Source organism: Paroedura picta, chromosome 5, assembly GCF_049243985.1.
Source record: "Paroedura picta isolate Pp20150507F chromosome 5, Ppicta_v3.0, whole genome shotgun sequence".
NCBI classification, from domain to species: domain Eukaryota; kingdom Metazoa; phylum Chordata; class Lepidosauria; order Squamata; family Gekkonidae; genus Paroedura; species Paroedura picta.
In genome coordinates this window covers 107,630,651-107,653,338 of record NC_135373.1, presented here as the reverse complement: position 1 = coordinate 107,653,338, position 22,688 = coordinate 107,630,651, and the positions used below count along the sequence as shown (strand labels likewise).

General features: G+C 44.3%; 1 protein-coding gene across 1 annotated transcript; it reads left to right on the top strand.

Moving 5' to 3' along the window:
- Positions 1–15,897: 15,897 nt before the first annotated feature.
- On the top strand, positions 15,898–22,477 carry SPIC (Spi-C transcription factor). Its single transcript, XM_077340796.1, has 5 exons — positions 15,898–16,041; positions 18,113–18,206; positions 18,295–18,377; positions 19,817–19,928; positions 21,935–22,477. Exons 1-5 carry the CDS (start codon positions 15,898–15,900, stop codon positions 22,378–22,380), a joined length of 879 nt encoding a protein of 292 aa, XP_077196911.1. The 3' UTR covers positions 22,381–22,477.
- The last annotated feature ends 211 nt before the right edge of the window (positions 22,478–22,688 follow it).

Sequence of the window (22,688 nt, the reverse complement as noted above, 5' to 3'; positions counted from 1 at the left end):
CAGCCAGCTGGGTGACCTTGGGCTTGGCACAGCACTGAGAAAACTCTTCTGGATGAGCAGTGATATCAGGGCTCTGTCAGCCTCACCTCCCTCACAGGGTGTCTGTTGTGGGGAGAGGAAAGGGAAAGAGAATGTATGCCGCTTTGAGACTCCTTCAGGTAGATACTTCTCTCATGAGCCATCTTCCATTTTGTGTGAGGAAGTGTGCGTGCACACAACAGCTCACGCCTTGAGTAAATCAGTTGAGTCTGACTCTTGTCAATCCTATGGCGCAACAGCCGCCACAATTTCTGACGTTGCACCACTTCTTTTAGTTCTGTAATGTTTTGGCTGCTGTCCATTCTGATCATTTCCAACCACCGTGCCCTTTGTGGGCCTGGTTTACAAATGAAGAAGAAGAGATGGTTCTTATATGCCGCTTTTCTCTACCCAAAGGAGTCCCAAATGGCTTAACAGTCTCCTTCCCTTTCCTCTTCCCACAACAGGCACCTTGTGGGGTAGGTGAGACTGAGAGAGCCCTGATAATTCCTGCTTGGTCAGAGCAGTTTTCTCAGTGCTGTGGGGAGCCCAAGGTCACCCAGCTGGCTGCATTGCCAGATTAGAAGTCCACACTCCTAACCACTACACCAAGCTGGCTCCACCAAGCCCCCTCTGTGGTGGTGGTGGGGGGGGAGATCTCCGGTGCAAGTATCTCTGACTTACCATAATTTATACTCAAGGTCTACCTATTATATAATTCTGTTGGTGTTCTAACATGATTGCCACCTCAAAGAGATTGATGATGTGTCTCTGGTTAGCAATTCATCAAAGTTTTATTGTTTTATTTCCCTCCTGGCGACAGCCAAGGATTCTGTTGACAGGGCAGACAAAAGAACCACAATGGCAGGATTGGCAGCGCCAGACTGGAAAATACCTGGAGATTTTTGGGATTGGAGGGTGAGGAGGGCAGGGATTGGGGAGCGGAGACACTTCAGTGGAGTATAATGTCATAGAGTTCACGTTCCAAAGGGGCCATTTTCTGCAGATGCTGATCTCCGGGCCTTGGTGAATTCATTGGGACTCACTTCTGCGTAAAGATGTATAAAATAAGGCTGCTTGGGAGTAAGCCCCATTGAAGTGAGACTTAGAATCATGCAGCATGGGCTCCATTTCACAAATGACTCAACCAGTGAAGCAGCAAAATCAGCATCTGAAGCTTTATTTCGGAAAGAACCCTCACAAGTAAGTCCCATGTTATTTAACTGGACACACTCCCAGGAACGTGCCCTTAGGACCGCAATATCAATCAGAATTTGCTTCCCTAAACAGGAATAGCAACACCAGTCGTAAGTGGATATTGTTGTGACTCTTGTTTGTGTTAAGGAGACTTAACTATTTCTCAGCAGCAAAAGAGATGTAGAACCTAGCATGGATGAATTTATCTTGAAAGATATAAAAAGGTAAAGGTAAAGGTATCCCCTGTGCAAGCACCGGGTCATGTCTGACCCTTGGGTGACGCCCTCTAGCGTTTTCATGGCAGACTCAATACGGGGTGGTTTGCCAGTGCCTTCCCCAGTCATTACCGTTTACCCCCCAGCAAGCTGGGTACTCATTTTACCAACCTCGGAAGGATGGAAGGCTGAGTCAACCTTGAGCCGGCTGCTAGGATTGAACTCCCAGCCTCATGGGCAAAGCTTTCAGACGGCTGCCTTACCACTCACTCTGCGCCACAAGAGGCTCATTCCTTGAAAGATATATATATATATATATATATATATATATATATATATATATATAATCACATTATGCCCTTCAAAACAAACATTAAACAAATCCTTGAAAGTATAAACTCAGGAGTTTCTACTATGGATCTTGAAAACTTAGTCTAATGGAGCTCTTGCAAACAACTGAAGCCGTGACTGAAAACCAGGTCAAAGGATAACAATGTTTGAGTCGCAGACAAACACTTTGGGCAGGAACTTTGGGCCTGAAACAGGAACCTATCTGAAGGGACTGCTTGAGTGATGACAATCTAAAAACAACAAAGTTTTATTTCTGGCTATGAGCTTGCGTGAGCATGCCACATGCACTTCTTAAGGTACAGTCCTTTGATGCAGTTGAAAAGACAAGGATAATTTTAGCTGAGGGGGTAGGGAGGAATGCTGCACATTGGGAAGTGTCATGATTTATCAGCTGAATCCGGTGAGCAAATAAGAGAAGACAGCCATGCATGCGTATCTGGTCAACAAGATGGATGTGAGAAGAGGAAGGATGGGGAGGAAATGCCAATTTGGTGTAGTGGTTAGGAGTGTGGACTTCTAATCTGGCATGCCAGGTTCGATTCTGCACTCCCCCACATGCAGCCAGCTGGGTGACCTTGGGCTCGCCACAGCACTGATAAAACTGTTCTGACCAAGCAGTGATATCAGGGCTCTCTCAGCCTCACCCACCTCACAGATAAAATCAGAGTCCAGTAGCACCTTTAAGACCAACAAAGATTTAATCAAGGTGTGAGCTTTCAAGTGCAAGCACCCTTTGTCAGATTATGATCTTCTTACATGACAGGAAATATATAGCAAAAATCAGTTGTGTTACATTTGTGTCACAACCAGATACAGCCAATGATAATCCTTTGTCAAAACAGCCAATGATTCCCCTAGAATTTAGTGTACTTTACAAAGAGAAACCAAAGTGTTGCTGGTAGAGAGATCAAAGGCTGTCACCTCTCCATATGTTGCTTGCTCCATACAACTGTGAGACATTCCTCCCAGGGAATTGCTGGTCACTTCCCAACACCTCACAGAGTGTCTGTTGTGGGGAGAGGAAAGGAAAGGCAACTGTAAGCCGCTTCAAGACTCCTTCGGATAGAGAAAAGAACCAACTCTTCTTCTTCTTCTTCTTCTAAACCACTCCATTCTGAAAATGATGTCCAAGTGGGTGAATCAGACAGATGTGGGGCCCATATTAGACTAGTACTGTGGCAGGTATGTTGGCTCCCAGTAGAGGTCCCACTATTTGCTTTAGGGTTTTGGTTCTAACCTACAAGGCCTTACACAGTCTGGGCCCAGTATATTTAAGAAACCACCTAGAATCATAGAATAATAGAGTTGGAAGGGACCTTCTGGGTCATCTAGTCCAACCCCCTGCATGATGCAGAACACTCACATCCCTATCGCTCATCCTCTTTAAGCTGCAACCCCCTTGAACCTTCATAGAATCAGCCTTTCCATCAGATGGCTATCTAGCCTCTGTTTTACAATTTCCGACCTGTCTGAATATGTCCCCTGGAAGCCGCTTTACTCAGTGACTATGAATCGTCTGGTACTCCCTGGTCCCAAAGAAGCTGGACTGTCCTCAACCAGGGTCAGGGCTTTGTTTGCCGGCCCCTGCCTGGTGGAATGAGCTCCCAAAGAACGTCAGGGCCCCAACAGGACTAGCAGAGTTCTGTAGGGCCTGCAAGATGGAGCTCTTCCACCAGGCTTATGGTTGAGGCCAGCTCAGACAAGTAAAAAATAAAATAGGTCTCACTGCTGCAACATACCCAGCTTTCCACTCCTGCTTGCCCTCTGTCAAATGAGAAGCACAACAAACACCTGAACAAGCTGTATAGTTTTGGTGCCACTAATAATTATCATTGATTTACTTTTTAACTGTTTTAATTGTATTGCATGAATGTTATAATCTACCCTGAGATGACAGTCTAGAAATGCAAATAGTAAATAAATAAATGAGCGACTGACCATAAGGAGTGAGAATAGAATAGAGTCCATCCATCTCCTGTTGGTTCTTCTTCTTCTTCTTTTTTCCCTGCTAAATCCCAACTTTTCCTGGCATTATTGTCTTTTCCAGTGACTCTTCTCTATTTCTCATAAAGATGGTTTGAAAACTCTGCTGAGGTAGCAGAAATGAATAATAAAGAAATGAATAAATAAAAAGCACAGATTAAATCTTATAAATTAGTTGTGCCTTGGTGCCTACATTCCATTTACAGCTGGACATGAAACTGAATCCCCAGATGTGATCTTTCTTGCACTCATGCTCCAGCCCCCACCCTCTCAAACATACTAAAACTGGAGATGCAGTGGTGTGGGAAGGCCAGCCTATGGAGCCAGTAGCTTTTCTTTGCCTACCAAAGTTTCTCAGAAAGACTGATCCGATGTTTGCTGCTCATCACACAAAAGCAGAAGCCAAAACATTTTTCAACAATGTAAAGGCTTTAAGCAAATAGTCATATCAATACGAAAGGGGAAATTCATTTGACAGACAATTAGGAAGAAAGACCCATAATAAAAAAAAAAAACATTATGCAAAACACGAATAGTCCATTACGTTAAATAAAAATTAAACCCAGGGCCACCTGGCACAACCTTGGGAAATGATAGCTGCTAAACCCTGATCACACATGCTGGGGTATGGGGCAGTAGACCCTTGAGGTGCAGCATTTTGGATTCCAAGTTCTAGGCTCTAGCTCTGAATTTTCCTTGCATAGAAAAGCTCCATACAAATGCAAAACTAGCACAACAAAGAGTCAAGTTTTGCCCCCATTTCTTTGTTTGCAGTGCTAGTGTAGTCCCTGCACAGAGTTGTAGGAGAACACTCCAAAATATACCCCTTCTATCAGCAGCTGGAGCCAAGCCGCCACCTCCCCCCCTCCACACACACACACACACATTCTTGTGCATGCAGAACTTGGCATGAATACAGTTGGATTTTAAACTGCCCTCATGACTAAGTTCTCAAGGCTGCATGCTTTATTTCCTGGTTCAGACATCCACTGCATAACTACAGGTTTGGAAGCACAGCAATTTTTTATCACTGGCAGGTTGATAATGATGATATAATGTTAGGAAAATTTTAAGATTAAACTGAACCCTGCTGATTTAAGATCAGAAAGATGTAAGCCTATTATTTTAATGGAATAAAACCTGAAGTTTATCAACAGCGGAGTCTGGAAGGCCCACCGGATGTTCTTCCTCTCCCCTCTTCTTTGGTTCTGCCACCACCCAAGCTTCACTCAGCCTGTCACATTTACTAGCAGTTTCAGGCACCAACAACGGAAGTCCCTCTGTGCATGTGCAGAGTACAGTTTCCCAAACTCCCACTTCCCTCCTCTCTGTGCATGTTTGCGTGACAGTGAGCAATGGAGGGTATTTTGAGGACTGTCTGCTTTCTTAAGCAACAAAAACAATTTTTATTTACTACAACTTAGAATCATAGAATCATAGAGTTGGAAGGGGCCATACAGGCCATCTAGTCCAACCCCCTGCTCCACGCAGGATCAGCCCAAAGCATCCTAAAGCATCCAAGAAAAGTGTGCATCCAACCTTTGCTTGAAGACTGCCAGTGAGGGGGAGCTCACCACCTCCTTAGGCAGCCTATTCCACTGCTGAACTACTCTGACTGTGAAAATTTTTTTCCTGATATCTAGCCTATATCGTTATACTTGTAGTTTAAACCCATTACTGCGTGTCCACTCCTCTGCACAACGGAAACAGCTTCCTGTCCTCCTCTAAGTGACACCCTTTCAAATACCTAAAGAGGGCTATCATGTCCCCTCTCAACCTCCTTTCCTCCAGGCTGAACATTCCCAAGTCCTCACCCTATCTTCATAGAGCTTGGAAACTTATGTAACCATAGAGCACTGAGGGAACTGAATACAGAATGTATTTTTGTTTAATTTTAATTTATTTTTTAGATCCCCACCATTCCTCAAAAGGACTCAGGGTATACACAGGCTTTAGCAGATCAAGGGTAACAAAAGAAAACACATTCACTAGTTCAACTTTAGAATTACAGTCATTACTTCAAGGCCAATCCGCACAGTGCTAATGTTGCCAAAGTGTTACCATTGTGTAACGCTATTTATTTTGCGTTATTCACGACGTCGTATACAATCTGCAACACTCCCGCAAAAATCGCTTCGTTGTAGCGATTTTCAGGGAATCCATAAAAGACTGACTTTCAACTTTCTTTTTCCTTAGGGGCTAACTATATTCTCTGACAAAGCAAGAAGCAGAGAGGGGAGTGTTTCAAATTTAATCGATTGGTTCACCCCAAATGTGCTTGGGTTTTTGTTTATGAAATGATGGCTTCAGCATCTTTGGCAAAAATTAAAATGCTTCATTGGATTTTTCTGGATTTTTCAGATGTCTTCCTTGTAGTTGTGGTTTTGTAGTGTTCCCCTCTCAGTGGGACTTCCCAACAGAAGGCCATTGCCTTAAGTTATATTGGGCCAAGGAAGAAGCTGCTTGAGAAGTACTGCTGAGTAGGCCTGATCCTTGAGACTCAGCAGGCTGTAGTAGTTAAAGAGCAGCAGACTCTAATCTGGAGAACCAGGTTTGATTCCCCACTCCTTCCCATGCAGCCAGTCACAGTCCTGTTAGAGCTGTTCTGACCAAGCAGTCCTATCAAAGCTCTCTCAGCCCCACCTACCTCACAGGGTGTCTGTTGTAGGGAGAGGAAGGGCAAGGTGTTTGTAAGCCACTTTGGGACTCTTTGAGCAGTGAAAAGCAGGGTATAAAACCCTAGTTTACTACAGTATTGCAGTGATGTATGGGTATGAGCATGAGCCCCATCCAGGATCTTCAGATGTACAAGCAGATCTGGGTTCCTGTGCTTCAGTGGGAAAATGAAAAAGCGGGGCTAAAGAACACGGAGAAATGAAGACAAAGCAGATACTCCTCAACTTTCGCAGAAAATATGCTTCAGAAGATGTGAAATGTGAACATTAAATACTGAGGGCCAGTGGGATGTGGTGTCAGACTGGGAGCTGGTTGACCCAGGTTCAATTCCCTGCTCTGCCATGGAAGCTTACTGGGTGAGTTTGGGCCAGGCACACACTCAGCCTAACCTACCTCACAGGGTTGTTGTGATACATTCCATTGTATCTGATGGAGTGTGTCTGCCCCCCTGTGCAAGCACTGGGTCATGTCTGACCCTTGGGGTGACGCCCTCTAGCGTTTTCATGGCAGACTCAATACGGGGTGGTTTGCCAGTGCCTTCCCCAGTCATTACCGTTTACCCCCCAGCAAGCTGGGTACTCATTTTACCGACCTCAGAAGTAGCCCACGAAAGCTCACACCATGAATTAAAATTTTTGTTAAAGATTTTTTATTTTTCAAAAGAAAACCAAAAACAAAGATAGAGAAATTATATGTAACCAATACCACTGACATTGCATTAACCAGAAAAGTGAAGTATCCCACCCCAGCGAGCTCCCCCAAAACATTAATATCTGAAGACATTAATGTCCAGACTATTGTTCATTTATAGGCTCCAGCTGCCAGAATAGAATCTGAAAGTATACATCACTTTATTTATCCACAAATTCTAGGGGAAAAAACTCAACTGCTGGATGAGGCTTGGGGAACATCCACTTTCAGCATCCTGTTTCCCAGAGGCCTCCTGGAAACCCTCTGCACACCCTTTTCATTTCATGTTGGATGAACATAGGGCTTCCTCTTTCTTGACTTAATCTATAGCAACTGGGGGACTTTGCCACTAGCCTTTTTGAAATCCTAGTATATAATTTTTACAAGCTTACCCGGTTTATACGTTGGTTGTCACTCTCAGAGACTTCTAAAAAGCTGACCAAGGTGATTAAGTGGTCAAAGAGCAGCAGACTCTAATCTCAAGACCTGCGTTTGGTTCCTGACTCCTCTTCCACATGCAGCCAGCTTGGTTGCCTACTTCCAGGTGGGTCCTGGAAATCTTCGTAAAGATATAAGAGAGAAAGACAGGTTGAAAGATAGAGAAAAAGGCAGGAGGAAAGAGGAGGGAGGGAAGAGAAGAGGAAAAGAAGGCATTGGATTCTTCTAGAGAAAACAGCTGCTTTGGAGGGACACTGGCCCTTCTACCCCCACCCCCATACAACAGTATCTACATTGGTCACCACTGTCCACACCCCCCATGCAATCCTACATATTCCAAAGGCCAGGCTTAGCAGCCTGTAGAGGGGTGAGCTGCCACCTTCCAGCTCCCCACAACTCCCCAAAGCCAGGCTGCTCAGGGAAGGCCTCCTTCCCACCCACCCCCACATCTCACAAAGGCTAGGCTACATAAGGAAGGTTGTGGGGGGATTGCCTCCTTCCCAACCACATCTCCCAAAGGCCAGGCTGTATATGGAAGACCATGATGGGGGCTCCCCACTCCCCACATCTCCCAAAGTCCAGGCTAGGCAGGGAAGGTCACAGGGGGCTGCCTCTTTCCCACCCCTACATCTCCCAAAGGCCAGGCTACTCTGGGAAAACCATAGAGGATGGGCTGCCTCCTTCCCACCTAGTCCCATTGCCTGGCAGGCTTGGCAGGGCAGGTTATGGGGGAGCTACCTCCTCACCCCTATATCTCCCAAAGGACAGGCTGGACAGATAAGGCTGTGGGAGGGGCTGCCTCCTTCCCACCAACCCCATATCTCCCAAAAGCCAGGGCAGGCAGGTAAGGCAATGGGGGAGCTTCCTCCTTACCATCCTCCACATCTCTCAAGGACCAGGCTGGGTGAGGAAGGCTGATGGATCCCCCCCAGCCCCTCTGAGGAGAGGGAGGGTGGGGATAAGTTGCAGGGACATAGAGAGGTGTTGTGAGCCCAGGTCCTCCTAGGGATGACTCCTTGGAGGAAAAACCTTGCCAAGAGTTCCCAGGTTCACCCAAGCCTCAGCTGGATGAGAGCTTATTCCAGCCAAATGTTCAACAGACAGAAAGCTCTGACAAGCAAGGAATGGAGCTACAGACATACCAGGGTTTAGATTCCAAAGTTGTTGCAGGAGCTGCTCATTCCTCTACCCAGCCTCCAACTATAGCTCCCTGCCTTGTCAACCTACCTGGCTCACCTGAGCCTATTAAGCAATGCCAACTATGTGCTGATAGAGAGTTCCAATCTAAAAGGCACCACACCACATTAGAAAGATAGTTGCTGACTGCAGAACACTGTGAGTCATCACAGAGTGAAGACCAAGAGGCTGCTGACAGCCTATATTAGCTTGAGGCTGAGAGGCCTGGGTTGTGGACCTATGCCTTCTGCTGGACTGCCTGAAGAAACCCTTAACTCATTTGACTAAGTTAAGACATTCATTGCATCTGTATGTTCCTTGGCATTATGTTTTTGAAATAATAATTCTTTCTGCCTTCCTGTATCAGCTCATCTATGCTTCTTTCCAGCAGAGAGCTGAAACCTGAGATCAACACAGAAGTAGCTGGCTTCCCTCCCTTGTCTGGAGGAGATGGAGGGTAGGCTGAGGATGGATTTCAGAAAGACCATCGCCTCTTCTACCCAGCAAGCAGCAGGAAGAGGAGGACAAATAAGCCCCATGATTGGCCCTAATTGAGAGAGTGAGAGCCAATCAAAAACTGGCGGTAGAGAGCGTCACCCCCCCCTCCCGTAGTTGAGGATGCGGAGACTAAATGAGTAAGATTAAGCCATCATTGTTGCCACTGTGACCAATTGGTTACCAGCTATTGTAAATTTACTGGAACTTATTGTTATTTTATGGTTTTTAGGGGATAGGGTTATGTAAGCCGCCTCGAGCCTTCGGGAGGGAGGCGGGGTATAAATACAATAATAATAATAATAATAATAAAAAAAGATTAAGCAATACACTCATTTTTAAGAAACTTGCCTTATAGTCAACTTGCTCATGTTACAGGCATCAAAGGTTATGCACCTTTTGATTTTCCTCATTTGGCCGACTTCCACTTTTTAAAGGAAGCCCTATTTCTTTTAATAGGCTCATTGACTACACTTGTTAACCATGCTGACATAATCTTGATTTTGTCGGCCAGATGACCTTGGTCCACTCACACTATCTTAGCCTAACCCACTGCTCAGGATAAAATGATGGCAAGGAATGTGATGTGATGTGATGTGATATGAATGAATGAATGAGGTGGCAAGAAACTGGTCTCTCAAGACAGTGATTGTGGCTGAGGCCTGGAAGGTTTCTCTGAAGCTCAGCAAGTTGCTTGTCTCATCGAAGAGTCAGATAAGGGAGATGGGAAGTAACCCAGCTGCCAGTCACACTGTTAGGCCTGGGACTTTCAAGGACACAGGAACCTAGCAGAAAGCATCCCATCTTATAGGGCCAGAGCTCATGGGTGGGAGCAGGTGACTGTTCAGTTTGCAGAGAGTTTGAGTTAATTGGTCAGGTCAACAGACTAACTAGAATCAGGCCAAGGTAGGCTATTAAGCATAAAGGAAAGATTTTTCATTCTAGTTTTAACTCTGATTCCTCTGCCTGGAGTATATCTGATTTTGGGGCACATCTTGTTTCAGGTGGGTATAAATGACCAGAAACTTTGGAACCTTATTGGACTTAGTCTTCTTTTTGCTAATATTTGTATCTTGAACCAATGCATGTAAATGTGCTTTGCTAGATTTTTAGTTTTATTTTTATCCTCACTGTACCAGGAGGTACTTTAAGGATCTGTGGGGCTTGTGGCACTAGAGCCAGTTTGCAGGCCCCTCGCAGAGTACAATTGTGGCCAGACTGGGGACAGAGGGGTCTCCCACAATGCAAAGGGGTTTCACTTCGAGCGTCCTTAAAGAGGGGAAAGGGAGGAGGAGAGAGATTACAGTCCTGATCCATGGAGGGAAGGCACCACATGGAGCCCCTGGAAGTGCAGGGCCCATAGCACACACTACATGTTCTACATGGATAAATGAGCCCTGCACTGTTCACTGCTCTTTTGTTGGATATTTCTGCACAATTTAAAAATAGATAGCTTTACTTATATTTTGGTGTAGTTCTTGAATTCAGGGGCTTCAATCGGAATCCAGTACTTTAGCCCTCATTGGCTATGGCAGGGGTAGTCAAACTGCGGCCCTCCAGGTGTCCATGGACTACAATTCCCAGAAGCCCCTGCCAGCATTTGCTGGCAGGGGCTTCTGGGAATTGTAGTCCATGGACATCTGGAGGGCCGCAGTTTGACTACCCCTGGGCTATGGCCACAGATTAATTGTTTTCTGAAACTCTGGGTATAAGAGTTCTACCTTGCAAGGATAACTCCTATCCTAACTGATCAATTACTGATGACATCATGAGGAATTTATTTTATTGCATCTTGACTTCTTCTACACATTCTTCTTACATATCCTTAGGACCCTGAGGGTGGCTAAGCGAACAGCCTTGTCCTGTAACTCTTTTTTTTCTGTATCTGCACACGGATAGATTACTTTCCCAGTGAATATGCCCCTTAATGGGGTATCTACATTGTGCCGCTGTAATGTGAATGCAGATTCAAAGGTCACAGGAGTTCACAGCTGAAGAGAAAATGTGCAGTTTGCCTTTGTGCTTCATTTTTATTTAGATTACGTTTGTTTTCTCCCACTAAGCTCTTCTCACAAGGGGAATTTTCCCAGGTGGCACACGGCATGCCCCTACTTTACTTCTGAACTTCCGCATTGTGCCACACTCCTTCCGAGCATGGCTCATGAGACCCGACTCTCCCCCCTCCCCCTGTGGCTTTCTCTTTTAAGCTGAAAGAAAGAAAAACCTCCTTTGCTCTGACTTAAAGGGGAAAATGTTGCGTCAGCCCCTGGCACAGCTTCTTCATGAAAGCTCTGTCTGCAGCCATTTTGGGTCTGTGTAGATCTCAGTGCCACTGGGAAAATGGCAGCTCTCTTGAAGAAGAAGCCAAAGAGTTGGTTCTTCTATGCCACTTTTCCCTACCCGAAGGAGTCTCAAAGTGGCCTTTACTTTCCTCTCCCCACAACAGACACCCTGTGAGGGAGGTGAGGCTAAGAGAGCCCTGATATTACAGAAGAAGAAGGAGAAGGAGGAGAAGAGGAGAAGAAGAGAAGAAGAAGAAGTTGGTTCTTAGATGCTGCTTTTCTCTACCCAAAGGAGTCTCAAAGCGGCTTACCTTCACATTCCTCTTCCCACAACAGGTACCCTGTGAGGGAGGTGAGGCTGAGAGAGCCCTGATATCACTGCTCGGTCAGAACAGCTTTGTCAGTGCTGTGTGGAGCCCAAGGTCACCCAGCTGGCTGCATGTGGGGGAGCACGGAATCAAACCTGGCTTGCCAGATTAGAAGTCCGCACTCCTAACCATTACACCAAGCTGACTCTTTACTCTACCACTCCCTCCTTCAACCAAGGCTTTTCTTCTTTAACAACTGAACTGTGGGCTGAATTAATGAGCACCAGGCAGGATTCTTGCCCAGAATTCCAGAGAGTAGGAAGGGTGTGTGGAGTGGTGAAGGCAACAGCAAGCAGTGCAGGAATAGAACATGTGGATGCTGCTCCATCTTCATGTCTCCATCTTCCTTAGTGCTATTTCCACAACCAGGGGCTGCTTTTCTGGTTCCATATGAGGATGCAGCATCAGACAGGCTTTTTCCAAAGTTACCATTTGGATGAGAGGACACTGGAGGCAACGTTGATAGCAAACTGTTTTCCTGTGTAGGGCGAGCAGGTGGCAAGCAAACAAGCAGGCAGGGAATGCAGCACCCCAAACCTTACACTTCCTTCCGCTCTGTTTCTTGTGAATTTTCCAGAGCTTGCTTTGCAACAATATAATCAGAATGTCTTTTATCCTCATCCCATTACTGTATCTGACACTGATGCCAGTGGGTGAGATTCAAGCACATGCTTTCACTTGAAACCAGTGGTTTCGGACACTTTCGACTTTTGACTTTAGCAGGATCACACCCACAGAAAATGTTTTTCAAGCCTGAACTCTCTTTAGAAGCTAAAATGTCTCAATTGAGCCGGTCATACTTTGGTCATATTATGACACAAGAATCACTGGAAAAGACAATGCAAGAAAATTTGAAGGCAGCAGAGAAAGGAAGCCACATCATTGGATAAATTGACTCTATAACACAGGCTTTTCCAACCTTTTGACTGTGGAGAATCCCCTGAAATAATTCTTCAGGTTTCAAGGAGCCCCGGAAGTGATGTCAGCTGGTCACACCTCCCACCACGCCCCCAGAAGTTACATGTCACTGGATGTGATATCACTTCCTGTGTTAACAGGCAGGTTCAAGGTCGGACTGAGGGAGGGGGAGACGGGAGGGGGTTTAAGATGGGAGTAGGTGGAGAAACTGCAAGAGAATTCACTCACATTCAGGGGGATGAGCAATGGAAGCAGCTGGTTCCTTGGTGTTTGGCCAAGTCCATTGCAGCAGGCAGGGGAATGCCATGGGCCCCCTCTAGGGGTCTGTGGAGCCCTGTTTGGGAATCCCTGATATAAAGGAAGCCACAGCCCACAGTTTGCAAGACCTGAGCAAGGCTGTTAATAATAGGATGTTCTAGAATCATAGAGTTGGAAGGGATCTTATGGGTCATCTAGTCCAACCCCCTGCACTATGCAGGACACTCACATCCTATTGCTCATCCACTGTAACCTGCCACCCCCTTGAACCTTCACAGAATCAGCCCCTCTGTCAGATGGCTGTTCAGCCTCTGTTTAAAAATCTCCAAAGATGGAGATCCCACCACCTCCCGAGGAAGTCTGTTCCACTGAGAAACTGCCCTGACTATCAGGAACTTCTTACGGATGTTTAGATGGAACTTCTTTTGCATTAATTTCATCCCATTGGTTCTGGTCCATCCCTCTGGGGCAAGAGAGAACAACTCTGCTCCATCCTCTATATGGCAGCCTTTTAAATACTTGAAGATGCTTATCAGATCCCCTCTCAGTTGTCTCCTCTCTAGGCTAAACAGACCAAGCTCCCCCAACCTTTCTTCATATGTCTCGGTCTCCAAACCCCTCGCCATCTTTGTTGTCCTCCTCTGGGCACGTTCCAGTTTGTCTACATCCCTCTTCAACTGGGGTGTCCAAAACTGAACACAGTACTGCAAATGAGGCCGAATCAGAGCATAGTACAGTAGTACCATCATCGGGGGGGGGGGGGGTCATTGATTCATAGGCTCGCTGTATGCCAGAGGCAACACATGCCCTGTGTTTTTCCAGGCAGAGAGTCATGTGGCAGGCAAATTTAATATTTAGGTTTCAGAGTTTTGCAAAATGCACAAGAGAGAGGCCAGTAAAACACCAGGCAACCAGAGCTCTTCCTAGGGTATCACCTAAATTATTTGATCGTGAATTAATATCCATAGCATTCCTTTGCTTCAGACCTGAGCACGAGCAGATTGGTGTCGGTATGTTCACCCCTTCCCTCTAGCATGAAGGGATTTCCTTCCTCCTTCAACCTCTTTTTCTTTGTCCACGAAATGGCGGTAAATAGCAATTTTTTTAGCCCGCCAGGACTGCTATGTGCCGCAATTTTTATTTGAAAGAGAAATCCCCAAATGAAGTACTTCCCTAAAATCCGGCTATTTAACGAAGGCACTCTATGGGCAGCTCTTGCTGTAGGAATTCATATTCTCTTATGTTGCCCAAGAGGAAGTCTCATTGCACTTCAAGTGGATTTCCTTTCATAGGTAAGTGTTTCCATAATTCTTGGTTAAAGGTTGAGTCCTTTTTAATCCTCTTTGCTGTGCAAGTGTGATAGTATTCAATATCATAGGGTCACATGACTTAAACTGTTCTGTAGTCCAGAAGTTTGGTGATTTTCCTTTTGAAGAAGAAGAAGAAGAAGAAGAAGAGTTGGTTCTTATATGCCACTTTTCTCTACCCGAAGTAGGCTCAAAGCGGCTTACAGTCGCCTTCCCTTTCCTCTCCCCACAACAGACACCCTGTGAGGTGGGTGAGGCTGAGAGAGCCCTGATATTACCGCTCAGTCAGAACAGTTTTATCAGGGCTGTGGCGAGGCCAAGGTCACCCAGCTGGTTGCATGTGGGGGAGCGCAGAATCGAACCCGGCATGCCAGATTAGAAGTCCACACTCCTAACCACTACGCCAAACTGGCTCTGAAGATGTGCATGAAAGGTTCAGAGGGTTTTCATTATTTTTTTTAAAAACTTGATTTCTTTTCAAAAGTCTCATATGGACAATCAAGGCATCTCTTACATATGTTTATTGATTTATTTGTTTTCTGTACTGCGCCTCACCACAGGCGGGCTCAGAACAGTTGACAATAAATAAATAAATGCTACTGTTGTCCTTTTTAGACGCAGTGGTGGAGGAAAGTGCCATCAGGTCATACCCGTAGGGTTTTCAAGGCAAGCGACATTCAGAGGTGGTTTGCCACTGGCTGCCTCCGTATCATGAGCCTGATATTCCTTGGAGGTCTCCCATCCAAATATTAGCCAGGGATGATCCTGTTTAGCTTCCAAGATCTGATGAGATCAGGCTAGCTTGATACTACATCCACATATACCAGGAGCTCCGCAGCCATACATTCTTGGCATCTGTGCTACCCATGACCCTACCAAAATACATGGCTGCCATACTGTCTGAAGTCCAGAAGTTTGGTGATTGGCAGTGAGCATAATTTTCATATATATATGATTCTGGAATACACAAACCAGAATCCTGGGGAATCCAGAGGTTGATTCACACAAAATATGCACACTGACACCGCTAAGTGTTTGCTGGCAGGGGCTCATGGGAATTGTAATCCATGAACATCTGGAGGACCACAGGTTGACTATCCCTGCTGTAAGCCATGGAAAACTCGCACCTGCTACGTATTAGAAGCACACCAGTAAGCCTTTATAATGTATCATGTTATAACAAAGAAAATCACCTACAGAGAGGCCATAGCAGCCATTTTGTCCAGGGGAACTGATCTTGATCATCTGGAGATCATCTGTAGTAGCAGGAGTTCACCTGGTGCCACCTGGAGGCTGGCAAACTAGTTCCCTGTCGTGTTTGAAGCCATTCAATCATGACCAGTGAGCCTTTCTGAGCAGACTGTGCCTTTACAGTCTATTTAATGGATTACAGCTACCATCCTGGGAGATACTTTAGGTGCATCCAAGGGCCCAATGAGACACTGATTTTATGTCTTGGAACAATAGCTTGCCCCCAGAAATTCTTGAAGCAAATTGCATTAAATTCCCCAGTGTTTCTAACGCTATGAAAGTTGCCATTGAAATGAAAGCACCAAGTCCCATTGAGCATGATGCGCATTTGGGCAATCGGCATACAGCGGATGGAATTACACTGTACTGTAACAATAGGTTTCCCATTCCCTCCTTCTTTCCTCCATGGGCAAAACAGGTAATTCCAGCACGTCTTTGCTGTCATTCTGTGAACATCAATAAAAACTGTATTGCTTAAATAGAGCAGGATTAAAATTCTAATGAAGGTTGAAGTGTGCTTGCCATTCTGGAGCTGCTACTTGTAATTCACCATTGCTAAGACTTCCTCATCTGCAAAATCATTAATGGCATACGAGCCCGGCCTAGGATTGCTTTTGGCTTGCCATCTCTGGGTTGGGAAATACCTGAAGATATTGGGGGTGGAGCTGGGAGTGGGCGGGATTTGGGGCAGGGCACGACCTCAGTGGAGTATAATGAGTCCAGCCTACAAGCAGCCATTTTCTCCAGGGGTACCTGTCTCTGTCGCTTAGAGATGAGATGTAAAACAAGGTGATCCCCAGGTCCCACCTGGGGACTGGAACTCCTAGTTGCCATCCTTCTCTCTAGACCAAGGGTAGTCAACCTGTGGTCCTCCAGATGCTAATGGACTACAATTCCCATGAGCCCCTGCCAGCATTTGCTGGCAGGGGCTCATGGGAATTGTAGTCCATGAACATCTGGAGGACCACAGGTTGACTATCCCTGCTCTAGACAACAGAAATTTGTTCCCCTGTAGAAAACGACTGCTTTGTAAGGGGGGCCCTCCATAATCTCGAGGCGTTTCCCACACAGCTGTCTACCTTAGCACTACTACCCTATTTTCTGTCTGTTCACCCTACTTCTGGTAGTAGGTCCCACTGAATAACATAGGACTTAGTTCTGATTAGATCTGCTTAGAAGTGTCAGATTAAGCATAGTTTAATTTTCAGTTCATGTCAATAAAGTCCCTTACTTGGAAATATATTAATATAGTAAGGCATGCTGTTACACCCAGAACTCAGAAAGCTAAATACCTGAAGTTGTCACAATGTTATCTCTAGGTTTTTCTTCCATTAAGGTAATAGCTATTTAATTATAATTGCAAGAGTTCTCTGAAAAATCTTTTGAGGTTTCATTATGGATACAATGTAGCGGCATACAGATTAAATGAAAGTTACATGCTGTGCTTCAATGGAACAATAAGTATAATTTACATGAATCATTCAGTGAATAATGAAAGTCAAGGCTTGGGAAGGTTGTGGAATAGGTAATTTACTTTGAATTTTCAAAAGTATAAACACACTTTACCCTGTAATCCTTATTCGACTGTGGCATATAGTTAAAGCATCAGACTAGGGTTGGGAAGAGCTGGGTTCAAATCCACTCTGCCATGGAAGCTTGCTGGGTGACCTTGAGCCAATCACCAACTTGGCCTAACTAGGGTTATTAGGAGGATAAAATGGGGAAGAGGAGTACGATGTATGCTCATTGGAAACAAAGCTGAGATTTAAAAGTAGTATATAAAGAAATACATTTGGTCACACATCGCCTTTTGCCCTTATATCTTGTTCTCCACGCTCTATATCATCCATTGTCCTTTTTCAAGCTTGTAATCCCCTTGGGGACAGAGACCTATCTCTTTTTCTTTTCTGCTTCAGAAACGCTATTACTCTATATACCGACTATGTTGTAAAAATAATGTATCCATTAGCTGAATTTTTGATTGGGAGGCCCAATATTAGAGAGTGCAAATGCTCTCAATTTTACAGGACAGTATGTATCACAATGTCCTTGTCTGACAAAGAAGTAAAGTTTTGGATGAATGAACTAAATGAAGCTGTTTTGGTTCCATACAGGCTTGAAGATTGGCTGTTGTTTTTTTTTAAATGGTGAGTCTACAAGCTATAATGTTTTTTGTGAAGCAATCCTTTATAACATCTCCTTTCTTGTAGTTAATGCCAAGCACCTGTTCCTTCTCAGACAACCCAGGAGCAGAGCAGATAACAATATGGAGGTGGTGGTGGAGGAGGAGATGCTTTGGCTATAGTTATATCCCCCAATACCTGGGTTGAACAGTAGATAGCGATGCCCTATGACAAACAGCTTCTGAAACCTACGCTGGTTTCAAAAGTCATAAAGCATGGGAAAACCAAAATCCCACTAGGAATGCTCCATTATTGAAGCAGAAATTCTTATTAATTCCAACCTCAAAGAAATGCCTATCCTGACAGAGTTTTACAAACCAAGATGTGTTGGGACAAGCCCTCGAGGATGCCTTGGAGGTGCTACAACAGGAGTCCAGCAGTTATTTCCATTATGAACCAGGTAATGGGGGGAAAACCCATATTTTTGTTGATTATTGTACATTATTGGATATTTTCTCTTATATATTCTTTATCCCCTTTTCAAGTAGATTATAACAACTGCTTGACTTATCATCACCTTCACATCAGAAGTCACTTGACAGAGTCATTCACAGAAAAACCACTTACCATAGTAAGTGAAATTCAGTATTAAACCGAGGAAAGCAATTTTGTGTGCTGTTGTACTGTTCTGACTATCTCAATGGCTTGAAACGATATTGAACTGTTGGAAATAGGGTTGTTATTATGGAAAACCTCCTGCCCTGAAACCTGATTGTGGCAGGGGGAAACAGGGGGCACTTCAGAGCTCTCAATACCCCTTCTGGTGCAAACTGGAAGTGATGTAATTGCATCAGAGCAACACTCTAGGATTCACCCATAACTCTGTGGTGAAAAAATAATGTTTTCCTTGAATCTTAGAGCATCGCACCAATGTGAAGGTGTGACTTCCAGTTCATGTTAAAAGTGATGTCAGAGCATCAGCACGATGCTAATTACATAGGCTGGCACCTTTTGCAGGCTCTTGCCAGCACCGGCCTGGCAACTCAGGCTGGAAAATATTTGCATCCAGTTCTAGAAAACTTACAGTGCCTCCAGTAAAACAATCAAAACAGTCAAACAGCCTCCATTAAAACAATCAAACCAATGCCTGGGGAGACCAAGTGTAATTGGTTGACGTAAAAGGCAATCTATGTGGGTCAAAAGAAAGGTTAATCCTAATCAGATATCCACTTGCAGTTAAAGGTGCCAACTGTAGTTTGGGAAATTCCAGGAGATTTGGTGGAGCCTGGGGAGGGAAAGCAGCTTAGTGGGGATCTGATACCAGAGTGCATCTTCCAAAATGGCCATTCCCTCCATGGCACCGAATCTTTGTAGTGTGACGATCAGTTGTAATTGTGGGAGGACTCCAGGCCACACCAGGGGGTTGACAAATGGGCTACACAAGTTAAGCCAGCAAGCAAAGTCTTCTTTAATTCCAGAAATAACATATGCTGGAATGCAAACTGGTTTTTAAGCATTCAAAAGTATTTTCTTCAGTGGCAAAATCAAATGAATATTTTACAAAGCAATTTGCCAATTTTCATTCAGGACCAGTATTAGCAATAATCTGAACAATGTGGTTGAACTAAGAATTCTTCAAAAGCTAATATTGGAACACAATCGTGTTTGAAATATTTGTAGCTCTGAGAATCACAGGAAACCATATAGTAAAACCATAGGGTTTCCTGCAGTTCCTAGAGCTATTGCTATTGTTTCTAGGTATTCCCTGAAACTGATACCATGATGGTCACACACTCTGTCACATACCATGTCCACACTCCCTGCTTTCTTGCTGGCATCCCTAGGTAGAGTCCATAATGTCACCATCTTGCTATGTAGATAGGTAAATAAGATCCTTTTTCCCCCTCAAAAGACTCCTTCTATCTCTTGCCTGGAGCTGCCTACCCAAACAACTGTGTGATATCATCTTCTCCCTTCCTTCAAATCTGCCCTTACAACTCACCTGCTCCAAACTTATGATATACCTTCTTTTCATATTTCCTTACAACTCCTATTATCAATGTTTGAAAGAATATTGAAGCCAACTCGTATCCAGACTGTACGGTCTACCAGGCCCTGCAGACTGTTCCAGAAACTCAAGAGATTTGTTCTACTACACCCCATCAGCAGAAAGGAGGCAAAGGTGTGTACAAACTTATATGCATGCATTGGTTTATTTCCAGATTATTCCTCAGAAAGGCTGGACTTCTTTTGTTGCCTTTTGTGGTGTAAATAAAAAGGAATTGAGCTTAGGTGTATGTACATTGCATACTTACTCTAAGGTACTCAGGCTTTTTCTATTTAGTTTTGAAATCCATTTCTGGAGCAGAGTTCTATTCCTGATGCATGGCATGCTCCTATGTCACATCCCCATTCTTTCTTCTGTGTTCCTTGGGCATGCAGAGTCCTCCCTTGGGATGCTATTGAACAGATTTTGTTTAGCTGCAAGTTTTTAGGATTTTTTGGTGTGGTCTAAGTAAGCAAAAGTTACAAATTCTTCCAGTTCCTACGTATGGATTTTCTCTGGAAGAAAGTATAGACTTTCAAATTCTGCCAGTGTGTTTTGTACATGGATTATTCTCATAGGAGTCATTCCAAACGAACATCCTGGGATGTTCCTGTATCTGAGGGACCACCTCTCTGAATACATTCCCCAGAGAGCTCTCTGCTCTGCCAGTGTCAACCAGCTGAGGATCCCTGCCTTACAAAGAAGTAATTCAGGCCTCAACCAAGCCCTGGCCCCTCCCCAGTAGAATGAGCTCCCTGATGAGATCGGGGCCCTGAAGGAGCTTACTAAGGGCCTGCAAGATGGAGCTCTTCTGCTGGGCATATGGTTGAGACCAGTCAAGAAATTCTCCCAAAAAACTAATTTGGCCTCCCCTCTTGTCCCCCTCCCCCTCAATCTCTCATCACCTCCTAATCTTTCTAATTTTTACAGGCCAAAACTCTATTTCCATCAGTGCTGAGAATCTATATTTTATTTACAATTTTTAATTTTTTATATTGTTCTATTATGTTATTTTATTGTGTTTATTGTTTTATTATCTAATATATAATGTAATATGATTTTTGAATGTGATGCTAATTGCCCTGTGGTGGTGAGAACGAGAGGGGCAGTTTACCAATTATATTATAAAATTTAAAATATAAATAAATAAAATTGGGAGAACAGCTTTATGATGCAACTATAAACCAATTTGTCTAACAATTATTTCTTCTTCTAGTGGTTTTGTGGGTAACCCAGGGTTACCACCTCCAGGCTGGTAATTGTGTGGAGATTTTGGAGGTGGAGCCTTAGGAGAGTAGGATTTGAGGAGGTGGGTCTTCAGTGAGGTATAATGCCATAAGGTCCATCTTCCAAAGTAGCAGTTTTCACCAAGCAAATGGATCTATTGCTTGGAGATCAGTTGTAATCCCAGGAGATCTTCATCCAGCACCTGAAGGTTGGCAACCCTAAGGTAACCAGGTGATCTCTAACAGAGAATTTCCTGAAAATTATCATATTATAATTCCAAGGATCCTTTTGAAACCAGGACAGATAGGCCATTTATGCACTGGGAACTTCACTGCCCAAGCTCTCATGCAGGAACACAAATCGGGGGCGGATGAGATGCACTGGGCCAAATGCTCTCCCATGTGGGTGCAGGAAGAGGTGGGGCAACCTGCCACAACTAAAACTCCAGCCTGCAGCTCAGCATGAAACCTCCAGTGCATAAACGGCCTTAAAGTAGCATCCAAGCAATATACATGCATATACACACACACAAACACATTTATACATTAGTCTTTAAATGTATATAATAAGATATAAATTATAAGTTATATAAGTTATACAGATAAAAACTAATTTAGAAATCACACTGTAGTTAAGAAAGCCTAACTAAATCCTGGAATCATATCTCTAAAAGCATATCTTGCTTCTTTGTGCAGATAAAAAATCTGCAGAACTTTTAAAAATATAAAGGGGGTAAAAAAGTAAAAAAGTAAAAAGTAAAAAAGGAGGTAAAAATATAAAGGGGTAAAAAAGTAAAAAAGTTTGGTTGGATCCAGACTATGTGGGCCATATCCACCGATTCGCAATACAAATTTCAAAATAGATTTAGGATATTTAAGTATAAATATATGTTCTGTTTGTTTGTTTCCCAACAGGCCGAAAAAAACTGCGTCTTTTTGAATACCTTCATGAATCTCTTCATAACCCAGACATGGCTAACTGCATTCAATGGATCGACAGACCCAATGGAGTCTTCCAGTTTGTTTCCAAAACCAAAGAAAGACTGGCAGAGCTCTGGGGGGAGCGCAAGGGAAACCGGAAGATCATGACCTACCAGAAAATGGCCAGAGCCCTAAGGAATTATGGGAAAACAGGAGAAATAGTTAAAATCCGGAGAAAGCTGACTTATCAGTTTGGGCCTGTGGTCTTGCAAAGGCTGGCTCCAGCTTACTTTCTGGAAAAGGGCACGGAAATTGGCCAGTATGTCCACCCTGACCAAGGGTGCTACTGTGCTGATGACTGGCTCTCTTATCACTATTACTCTTGCCACAATGGCCATGAGCTATATCAGGCTAGCAGTAATAGAAGTCCTTTCTGTTAACAGCTCTTAGTAATTAGAGAGAAGTCCAATAAGACTCTGTTCTGACATGTACTTATTTTCCCACTCTGTTAAGATCAAACATGCACATGCTTTTTATTCCCTTTCTCCTTACACATGGTTTTCTCGACTAGGGTTTCATTAAACCTGGGGTTTCTTGGCAGCCTTGGGCCTATTCTGCACACAATAGATAATGCACTTTCAATGCACTTTATAAGTAGATTTTCCTGTTCAGCGCAGGAAAATCCAGCTGCCAGCGCAGGAAAATCCAGCGCAGGAAAATCCTATGTGTGCAGAATGGGCCCTGGAAG

Excerpts from the sequence above, each read along its gene's own strand:
- SPIC (XM_077340796.1), top strand. The coding sequence starts at position 15,898 with ATGAAAGTTGCCATTGAAATGAAAGCACCAAGTCCCATTGAGCATGAT. Across the intron at positions 18,207-18,294 it reads TTATTTCCATTATGAACCAG|ATTATAACAACTGCTTGACT; the intron begins GTAATGGGGGGA and ends CTTTTCAAGTAG. Across the intron at positions 18,378-19,816 it reads CAGAAAAACCACTTACCATA|AATATTGAAGCCAACTCGTA; the intron begins GTAAGTGAAATT and ends AATGTTTGAAAG.